The sequence below is a fragment of the Musca vetustissima genome, unplaced genomic scaffold, assembly GCF_032173495.1.
Source record: "Musca vetustissima isolate MV318-11 ecotype Yass unplaced genomic scaffold, APGP_CSIRO_Mvet_v1 utg1079, whole genome shotgun sequence".
Classification (NCBI taxonomy): domain Eukaryota; kingdom Metazoa; phylum Arthropoda; class Insecta; order Diptera; family Muscidae; genus Musca; species Musca vetustissima.
The window spans coordinates 1-11,205 of NW_026885679.1; the positions used below are offsets into that span (position 1 = coordinate 1).

Sequence of the window (11,205 nt, forward strand, 5' to 3'; positions counted from 1 at the left end):
TTTTATACTAACCATAGATGAGATGCGAGTATTGCACAAATTTATTACAAAATTGCACCATTTCGACACAGAACAGAAAGACAACCGCAATTCAAAATAGCGTACAAAGTTAGGATAAGTGTGTGCACATATATTATAGGCTATCGGTGTTTATTCTTCATACTATGCACCTTAAGCCTAAAGGCAGGTTTCTAAGTCAAATCTTTCATAAGTCATACATCTGAATAAAAAGTAACGGATTTAGTTTCATAACACTTAGGAACCCTAAAAAACACGTTAACCTGGCAACGCCTCATCAACACATACTGGGCTGTCAGAGTTACCACTTCATACCCTGAACATTTTTTTTAACAAATAAAAATATGAACTAAATTGGCATTTTAGAACATATTTTTAATATGGACTTCATCAGTCTACGTTTTGGCCAACCAACTTTTCTCTATTGTGAATGTTCTACCACAATTTTTTCAATTTCATTTCCACTTAATTTGGTATTTCGATTCACATTAAATTTTAAAAGATGGTGTCTGATTTGGTAGGAAATTCTCATAACAAAATTATACATTTTGAGAAACCTTTATGTATTTTAAGGCTTCAAAAACGTTATCCACCTGATATGGCTATAATTTCTCATTATGTGTTCTCATTGAGTCCTGCAGCACCCCTATGGCGAAAGACATTAAAATTGCCTGCAATTTAGTATTTCTGATGCCTTGGTTTTAAGTCATATTCAGATTTCCGTAGTGGCACTTCATTATCAACAAAATATTTTTTATTTGTGGTCCATGTTCGTGTATACCCCCACATTAAAGTAATATTATTTTTATGTGTTTTAAATTACATTAATATCTTTGTAAATTTATTATTTTTGTTTCTATTTTTACAGTACAACATTTTATACCACATCTCAATTAAATGTTAATCCCCTACGAGGTGAAATAAAACGTTACTATGGTGCGGGTTATGTTCAAAATTTATCATATAATCGTATGGAGAATGAAGATATTTTAGAGACATTAAAATCATCCAAGTGGATAGATCGTGGTACCAGAATAGTTATTCTCGAATTTGTTTTATACAATAACAATGTCCTCATGTTCGATAATGTAAAGTAAGTAAATCTTTCGATTAATTCGATTACTCAGAACTATTTTATTTATCATTCATTAGTGAAATAGATATTATTTTCCACAATATTTTAACATTTTATATTTAAATTAATATAATCGAAAAGTTTAATTACTATTAAGACAAACTAAATTATAAAGGGATTAATCTGTCATTTATCAACTATACCTTGATTAGCATTTTAGTATCAGAATAAATGATTTTATTTTTTGTTTGAACAGAATAATAGCCGAACTGCCACCTGTGGGAGGCCTAATAACCTCCCATCAATTTCAAGCAATCAAATTGTATTCAATATGGTCAGATGCAGATAATGGAGCTTATGCAGCAGCTGTTATATTTTATTTGATGACAATATTCTACACCTGTGAAGAGATTGGTGAATTTGCAACGATAGGAGCTTTGAGCTATTTTAAATCCATATGGAATATATTAGATATTTCTGTGTTACTGGTAAGTATTAAATTTTGCAAGCGAAGAGGTGGTCAACTTTCAAACATTTATATATATGCTATTAAATTTTATTACCATTTTTTAGATGTCCTATTTATCCTTGGTGTACAACATGATCCATTTTAAATATTTGAATGACATTCTTAAGAATTCCAAAGAAAATCCAAATACTTTTTGGAGTATTGATGAAATATGTTTTTGGAATCTTCTATATATCGATATGATGGGTATATGCGTATTTTTGGTATGGATTAAAATCTTCAAATATATCAGCATCAATAAAACAATGCTACAGTTTAGTACAACACTGAAGCGGGTATATACTCAATTCTAAATAAAAACCAATCAAAGTAATTCAAAATGCAAATCACATTTTACAGTGTGCCAAAGATTTGTGCGGTTTTGCTGTTATGTTCTTTATTGTTTTCTTGGCCTATGCTCAGCTAGGTCTTCTGATATTCGGCACCAGCCATCCGGATTTTAGAGAATTTGGAATTTCCGTTATTACACTGATGCGCATGTTTTTGGGTGATTTCGAATATGAATTGATAGAAGAAGCCAATTACATCTTGGGACCCCTATATTTCTTAAGTTATGTGCTGTTTGTGTTCTTTATTTTATTGGTAATTAATTATTAATTTAATTTAAATATCATAACAAAACTTTTCTATTTACAGAATATGTTTCTGGCCATCATAAATGATACCTATGGTGCTGTTAAAGATGAAGTCAATCAGGGACGTTCCAATTTCGGTCCATATTTATCAAGAATGCTGCAGAAATGTTACTGGTGGAAGAAGAAAGGCGATGGTTTTGAAAATTCAAAATATTCCAATGCTGATGAAGATAATTTGGAACTCAAGGACAGTCTTAATCGAAGTTCAGATACATTTTATCCAATGACGAATGAAAGTTCTATGCCCGAGGATGATACATTGCGTTTGCGTGTAAGTGAATTAATAAGAGAGTAAGTGAGACATTTTTAAATTGTAGGATTTTTCTTCCAATATTATCTTACATTTTTATTTTCAGATATTTCGAAGAGTTACCTCTAAATGAGCATCATCTAAAAAATATAACTTTCAATTCAAAGGAAAATGATGACATTAGACGGTAAATAACATTTCCGTTTATTTCCCAATATATGATGACCAAAACCGATATATGTTTTTTTAGAATTCATCTCTCAACCCCTTTATAACCTTTTTAGTGGATTCACTTCAGGGCTTATTATTGGTATAGTTTCAAGTAGGAATTGTTATCTCCAACCTCCATAAGAACTCCAGATTTTACAGAAATGTGAGCCCGTAGGTTTTATTTTTACCTAATACCTTTCCCTGATTCAAGAGACGCATTTTTGAAGGACCATTGACATGAATTTTGTCTATATGTGAACCGAATAACCCTACAATCTATAACCGGGTACATTTGTACCTTTTTATACCCTCCACCATAGAATGGAAAGTATATTAAGGGTAAGGTTTGTAACTTTGCACATATGTATTTGAGGATTTAAAAGAGAAGAAAAATAATTTACAAAAAATTGTTGTTATTGTTTTGTTGTTGTTTTTTTTTTTATAAAGGAAAGTCCTTATTTTTGATGGCGGGCATGATAACTCCTCACTGGAACATCGGAATCCAAAAATTCAAACTGTGTTAGAAAGAGTACATCTTTGGCTCTCGTATGGACTAGGTTATTGACTTCGCTCTAAAATTAACAAAATGACGGACCTTTGAAAAAATATTTTTGGAAAATTGCCAATTTTTTAGGAATATTCTTGAATTAGTGTAGATTCTAATTAAATCTAAAAAAATTTGACCCGAGAATGTGGGGTCCCCTTAAGTTCGTTTTCCGTTTATAACTCATCGTAAAAATCTATGACGATGTCTATCTGTTGTCAAAACAAATTGAGATAGATCACCGAAATTTTGCAAAGAGTGGTCTTTTGTCTGCAGACAGGTCTAGTTCGAAGATGACCTATATCGGTCCACGTTTAGGCATAGCCCCCGTATAAGGTACCCCCAAGTTTTGATAATGTGGGATTATTGAGTGCCCTATTCAACCGAATTCGCTGAAATTTGGTACAATGTGTTGTTATTGGCTGCATAAATCCAGACACATACCCTCGGTAACGTATGCCGAATTCCACTTCATTAGGGCGGATTTAGAGACGTTTTTGTGCGAAGAGACAAAATTTCATCTTTGGTGCACAATTTACTAAAAATCGGACGAAAATATATATGGGAGCTATATCTAAATCTGAACCGATTTTTACCAATTTCAATAGTGTTCTTCCTTGGGGCAAATAAATAATCTGTGCCAAATGTCATATCATTCGGATAATAAATGCGACCTGCACTTTGTTTACAATTTAAGATGGACAGACGGACAAACGGACATGCATAAATCGACTCGGAAAGTGATAGATCCATATTCTCAAAAGGAACCATGGGTCTATCTCGTTTCCTTTTGCCTGCTACAAACATATGCACAAAGACATAATACCCTGTACAACAATGTGGTAAAGGCTTGTATGGGGACTAACCCTGAAAGGGGGCATAAATAAATAATTTTTGGGAGGGACATTTTTAGCATGTATGACTACAAAATACCAAACTACAGTGGATTCGGTTGAAAAACACGTTCAACAACCCCAAAATACCGAAAATTGGGTGAAACCCTTATATTGGACTACCCAAAAAATTACCTATATTTATAATTTTTAATGGAGAGATTTGCTTCACAATAAAAACTGAATATATTATATTACAGGAAATTCGGTCGAAAAATGAGTTCAAATCCCCCAAAATACTGAAATAAGAACCCAATGTACCAAATTTCAGCGAATTCGAAGTTGACCTGCCAGCAGACCAAAGACGAATCTATGCAAAATTTTGGCCATCCATCTCAATTCATTTAGAGGCTAGAGTGATTACATCAGACATACAGACGGACATGGCTACATCGTCATAGAATTTTACGTCAAAGAATTATCGCTCAATTGCTGCAACACGGGCATAACTCAAAAAACACGATTTTACCGAAAATGCGTTTTAAGTTTTCAATTTACTCACACTTTATATGGGACAGAGGAACTTCTACAGCTTCTCAATTAGAGTGTGCAAGAGATATCATATGAATTTTTTACACAACATGAGATCTTTTATAGCGAACAATCGGGCATCATTAACTCGAAAATCACGTTTTTTGAGTTATGTCTCTCTTGCAGCAAATGAGCGTATATATACTTTATGAGGTCGGAAATGATTATTTCGATGAGTTACAAACGGAGGAATAAAATAATATACCCCCACACTGTGGTTGTATTGTTTTGATATCGTCCTCTGTCTTTTTCCTCACGATTGTGGCTGGTTTTGCATTTCTTTATTTAAGACACTGCATTGCTGTTCTAAAATTCACATATGTGTTTTTCAAATTATTTCGATATAAATGCAGAATACAATATAACAAAAAAGTATTGATACGAACAACAAGCTCAATTTTAACATTGTGTAGGATATTTTTCTCTCTCTGACAAGAAAGCAGTATTGCAGTATTGTTTTATGAATTGCATTCATAAAATGTAGAAATCTGACATTAGCAACATTTGAACACTATTCATATTATAAACGAATTATTTTTTCTGGTCGAAGTCGGAATGTATATACTCAGCATCAGTATATCAGGGTGGTTGAACGTTTGGCACTGAACGTTTGAGCCCATCCGAATCCTATTTTTGATTTTAGATTAGAATTTTGGATTAAAAAATATGAAGCTGTCTGCTGCACAATTTTTTGGTTATTAATAATTTGAGTTACGAAAAGGGTACCTATTGACTATTTTAACTATTTGTTTGCAACCCGAAAGCTTTTATACGAAATGATATTGGACTAAAAGTATTACAATAAAATAATATGTTAAAACAACTGAAAGCGTAGTTAAGTTCCACCTCGTCGAACCTTAAGACTCAAATACTTTAAAAGTGGTGGGACCAACGTCAAAGCAGGATCCTATAATGAACCGTTTCTGCACAGGAGTCTTTCACTCTACAAGAACCCGGAATGCAGATTACAAAATTAAATTTTCCCAATTATTATTTACTTTTTTGAGTTCTCTAAATTCCATTTCCTCTCGCTTTCACAACTTATTTCATTTCATTTATTACCAACCAACTGCTTCAATTACAGTTTAACAAATCGCATTACGCTGTTGGAAGATGTTCTGGAACAATTAATTGCCGACATGGATCTTATTTTGCAGAAAATTGAAGGAAAGCAAATATGTAGCAGAAAGAAATAAGACGACACACCCACACAAATGTGTGTCACTCTACGAATTTTTCTTTCTCATAATTCATAATATATTTAATTACTTGCATGTGTATGTATATTAAGTAGTATTATATAAATGTACTTCAAATTTATAAAAATTAATTTTTTACGATCTTAATTATACGAAGCATTTTCTTTGTTTAGTTCAAGTGTTGTCTTCATTGGACATTTTTAAAATCAGAAATTTTAAATAACTTACTAAATAACTTCTTCAATTGTTCATATACCTCTATAATCAATGTACGATTTTTGAATCTTACTAACTATTGGAGAAATGTTTGAATATTTGATAACATCTAATTCCAATTTATTTGCAAAGAAAAACTCGTTTCGTCGTATTAAAAAAATCATTTATTTTAAATCGAATTAAGAAATACTCTTTGATTAATATAACTGGTTTAATTAAACAAAAATGGGATTTAATTAGAATAAAATATATTGACCTAGACAAATTCAGGTCACTGATTGATTTCAAATAAAATATTCAGAACGTGTATAAACACTTTCAATTATAACAAATCCCTAGCAACGACACGTGCAAAATGGTCTATGAACTTGCATTTAAATCAATACTTTTGGTAAAATTAAAAATATAATTTGAAGCTTATTGTTACAGTCATTTTTATTAAAGTTATTAAATGAATATGTTTTTTTTTTTTATATCGAAAGCATACCTAAATTTTCTTCCTAATTTTGGGGAGCGTGTTTTGATTTCGAATTTTTTCGAATAATTACCACTAATAGTATTGTTGGTGTTTTCGTACAAATTCATAAAATAGCGTAATATTGTTCATCTTGTAAACATTGTGTCAGCAAATTGTATTCTATCCCAATTTTTAGTTTTTGTTTTTTTTTTAATTAAATTTATTTCTTTAATAAATTGAAAATAGTGATTCAATAATATTTCGCGAAAATGTGTAACTTTTTTACGATTATTAATTAATTAATATATAATATATTTGGGTCAATTTTATCAAATGATGCACCAAAGACCCCACGGTGTACAATAGAAACAAAACAAAAATGCTTGACATGGACCTTTATAGCCGACGTGACTGCAAGATGCTGATATTGGTCAAAAGACTTAGTTCGCGACGACCCACACCTGTGTTGTCGCGTGGTTATGAGTTTTGCAGGCATTAACCTTTAACACTAGAACGCCGAAGGCGGTCATTTTGGCAGCTTTCTTATTTCAAGTACAAAAGCAACTGTGCATTTAATGACACTTTTATTTTAAATTTGGTGATTTTTTTATAATAAACGTAATTCTATGAGATACAAAAAGTCACCATATTTTAAAAAAAAGTGTCATTAAATGCACAGTTGCTTTTTTACTTGAAATTGGAAAGCGGTCAAAATGACTGCCTTCGGCGTTCTAGTGTTAATTAATAACAATAAATGCAATGTAAATTATCAAAAAAATGAGAAAAATATATTTTCTTTATAATTATTTCGATGAGTATTAACATTAAATTAAATAATAAATTTGTAAAATAAAATTGTACCCGTATCAAACAAGTATAATCAAATAAAAAAATATAATCTTCAACAAAAACATCTGTAACCAAGAATTATATAAAAACATTTTCGGTTTCAAAAATTCGATCAGTATTAACCAATAGCTGCTAACAGAGGGAGCAAAAATATTAACAAGAAAGAAATTATACAAAACAATTAAAATCAATTTAATATTTCAATTTCAATATTTGATAATGAAGAGAGCTCTATTAATTTGCGTTGTGGCATTTGCAGCTTTTACTAGCGGGGCCAAAATACTCACAGAGAAACGTACGTAATAGCATTTTATTTGAAATGGAATATTGAGTAGTATTTAATATTGAATTATTTTTTTTAGCTAATTTTATGACACCATGTTTAACGAAGGATCCCAATTTTAACAAATGCTTTGCAAATAATTTTCAAGGAGTATTTCACAATTGGAAAAGTGGTAAGGAATATAAAGAATATTTTTAATGGAAACATAACATAAACAAATTGTGTGAAATTCTAGAGAAGTGTGTTATAGAAAAAATTCAGATAAAAAGTTAAAACGGCATTAAGTTCGATCGGGACTACATTCAATCAATCGGGACATTTATAAAGAATAAAACGAAATACCAAACGACAGGTTGTAAATTTTGGCTAAAGTATAAAACATGGACCCATACTGATAATTTTTTGTTGAAAAATTGGGCACCCCCTAAGAACAATATGCAATTAGAGTCGTTTTGGTTAAAAAAGGTGGAACGATACCCAAAATATAGAATAATGTGTGGATACCGTTATATGAAGTGTACCCTAAAACTTAGGCCAGTATTGATAATTTTTCGTAGGAAGATTCTACCCAATGAGAATCCAAAATGCCGAGATGTGGGTAACATTTATATGAGGTTACCCTAAAAATTTTACCAATGTCGATCATTTTTTGTTTGAAGATGTATTTATCAATAAGAAAATGCGAGGTGTTGCAAACGGAATGACAAATTTGATAAATAAATTTTTGGGAACGAAAACAAATCTCAAGGGATATGTTCTATTCAATCCTTTAAGACCGTATGACGAGGATTCGAAAGACAACACAAATAATTCCGTAATTCAATTTCAATGAGAAAAATGGCTACGTCCTTCGAAAATCAATCAGTGCCCCAAAAAAACATAAGTAAAAACGAAGTTCGAACCATGGGGAGACTATTTAAACTACATAGAATCAGACGGGGCTTGTATATTTCGGGCCTTTGTCAATATATGCCAATATATCGACAATGTCGATATATGCCAATATCTCGACCATTTTCTCCAAAAATGCTTATCATCCTGCAAAATGACCAATTACAGCCATTTCGGTTGGCTATAACCTTCAAAATACCGAAACGGGAAATTATGTCAAAACATACACCTTTTATATCCCAATTCTAATCCAAATATATTAGATGTAGTAGCAACATATAGGCAATATTTTTGGAAACGATTAAAGACTAGGACCTTCAAAATACCGAAATATTACCGTCTTATAAACGAGGTTATGTCAAAACATTGACATTAATTGAAAAGTTTCTGGCAAGGTGTATTTACAGCCTGTTTTTGTAAAATTCCAAACGAACGAATTCGAGTGACTTACGACCAAACCTTTATTTATGTTTATAAATGTTTTCTGATTCAAAAAAAAAATAAATGACATATTTTTCAAAACCAAGGAGTTTGGTCGTAAGTCACTCGAATTCGTTCGTTTTTGAATTTTACAAAAACAGGCTGTTAATAAGGTGTAAGTGACAATCATATGGTTTCAAACTTTTTTCTCTATTGTTTGTAAAGTAAATTGTCAAAAACAATTTCAATATTACATTTCAATTTCAAAAATGGTCTTTAAATTTAGGTTTTTTTAATAATAAAAATTCAAGAATGCTACATTCATAGAGGGGACGGAAAGGAAACTTAGGCTCAGTTATAACCCCGTTCGCATATTTTATGTTATGTGTGGAAATCTGTCCAGAAATCCCAGCTACTCATAAAATCGAGGAGGATATGTTAGCCTATATTGGAATCGGCCCCTTGGTGCTTGTCAGAATTCTCGGCGGAGGTTAAATACGCCTATGTAAAGGTTTTATACGGCCAACATAATTTCCATGATTTAGTCGTTGTCCGGGGATTTATGTACTTCAATTTTCTTTAAGAAGGCAAGATTTGAAGCCACTCCATAGAAAAAATAGATTGTAAACCACAATATAAACAACGTCACAAGGAGCCATGGGCTAACTGTGGGAAACTTAAAATTAATCGCGACCAGGTCTTAACATTTATTTTTCACTGACCTAAAACCGCCAATAACCCAAGAATACACAAATTCATTCATTTATTCATCAAAGAATAGTTCTTGACAAAAATAAATTTATAATTGTTTTTGTTTATTTTTGTCAAAAACTTATTGTCAGCATGACAATTTAATTTCTATAACAACAATGTTGTTTTTGTAAAATATTTGTTGTTGTATCTGATGCATTATTAAATACACCTTGGTTTTTGGTATGTGGTCTTCTATTCTATGAACACCAAAAATGACTAATTACAGATACATCGTATGGAAAATATGGCTCGCCCTTTTATCATATCTTTCATTTGAGGATATCAACTGCTTATTTCGTAATAATAATCGTCCATATAAATCTATTTTTTTTTCTTAGGTGTTCCTGGTCTGAAATCGATCGGTTCATTGGATCCCCTTCTTGTGAAACGCATCACAATCCAACACAATCAATCGCCGTTGGTAGTTGATGCTACTTTAAGCGATATTGCTATAACTGGTCTTGGTAATGCTCAAGTTCAAGATACCCAGTGAGTAAACACACACATTTTGATTCCCATTGAAAGGTAAACGAATCGATCAATTTATAGATTGGATCTTGGAAAGTTAGTTTCATCAGCCACAATATTTGTGCCAAAATTCACCATGAATTCGGACTACAATGCCAAGGGCCAAATTCTGGGCCTGCCATTGAATTCCAATGGAAAATTGACATTGAGTGCTGGTAAGTAACGGTCAATGTGATATTTTTAAATTTATTATGTATCTTTTGATTTCAACTCGTTAAGGATTTCTCCCTTTAAGGATTTTTTTTTATAAAATTATTTACAAAATGTTTTAAATTTCAAATATTAATTTCTTTCAGAGAAATTTGCCGTCCACATAACAATGAAATTGAAGCTGCGGGACGAAGGCGGCTTTACATTCACCGACATTGAAAAGTTGCATTTGGATATTACGAGCATTGGAGGATTCACTGTTTACATGGGTAATCTGTTCAACGGTCAAAAGGAATTAGAGGATAGTGCAAATGCCCTGTTCAATGAAAATTGGCGAGAATTATATCAAATTTTAAATCCCGCAATAAGACAATCGGTGGAAACCGTAATGCTGGACCGTATTGGAAAAGTGTATGCTTTTGTTCCGGCCAACTTTCTGGTTGCAGATATACCCTCAGCTGCAGCTTATTATGGATAATTTGTTTTGTTGTTGTTAATTGTACCAAATATTTTAACTATAATAAATTAAGTATAAAAAATACTATAATTGTTTTTTAATTTAAGGTTTATTTTCAAATTTCGATGATTCTATATAGGATGTCAACTATTATGGATGTTTGAAGTGACAAACATATATATTATATACAGTGAGTGTAATAAGTATTTTGCCTCAACAAAAATTTGAAAAAATTCCAATATACACGCCTAATGCCAGCTAACTAAAGATGTAAAATGAATTATGTATGATGAAGTATGTTTGTGGACATATTTAGA

At 31.5% G+C, this 11,205-nt stretch overlaps 2 protein-coding genes across 2 annotated transcripts; both read left to right on the forward strand.

Annotated features, from left to right (window-relative positions):
* Nucleotides 1-886: 886 nt before the first annotated feature.
* Nucleotides 887-5,881, forward strand: LOC133332911 (polycystin-2-like protein 1; the record flags this gene model as incomplete). The annotated part of the gene is made up of 7 exons (XM_061541281.1): nucleotides 887-1,111; nucleotides 1,350-1,581; nucleotides 1,667-1,897; nucleotides 1,962-2,204; nucleotides 2,259-2,548; nucleotides 2,614-2,694; nucleotides 5,770-5,881. Coding segments are annotated over 7 exons (1,414 nt in total), but the record flags the coding sequence as incomplete, so codon positions are not given.
* Nucleotides 5,882-6,975: 1,094 nt separating this feature from the next.
* LOC133332912 (circadian clock-controlled protein daywake-like) lies at nucleotides 6,976-10,909 on the forward strand. Its single transcript, XM_061541282.1, has 4 exons — nucleotides 6,976-7,033; nucleotides 10,092-10,242; nucleotides 10,303-10,436; nucleotides 10,578-10,909. The coding sequence occupies exons 1-4, from the start codon at nucleotides 6,976-6,978 to the stop codon at nucleotides 10,907-10,909; spliced, it is 675 nt and encodes a 224-aa protein (XP_061397266.1).
* The last annotated feature ends 296 nt before the right edge of the window (nucleotides 10,910-11,205 follow it).

Coding starts and splice junctions, on each gene's coding strand:
- LOC133332912 (XM_061541282.1), top strand. CDS start 6,976: ATGCTGATATTGGTCAAAAGACTTAGTTCGCGACGACCCACACCTGTG. Junction 7,034..10,091: donor CACACCTGTGTTGTCGCGTG/GTTATGAGTTTT, acceptor TTTTTTTCTTAG/GTGTTCCTGGTCTGAAATCG. Junction 10,243..10,302: donor GCTCAAGTTCAAGATACCCA/GTGAGTAAACAC, acceptor ATCAATTTATAG/ATTGGATCTTGGAAAGTTAG.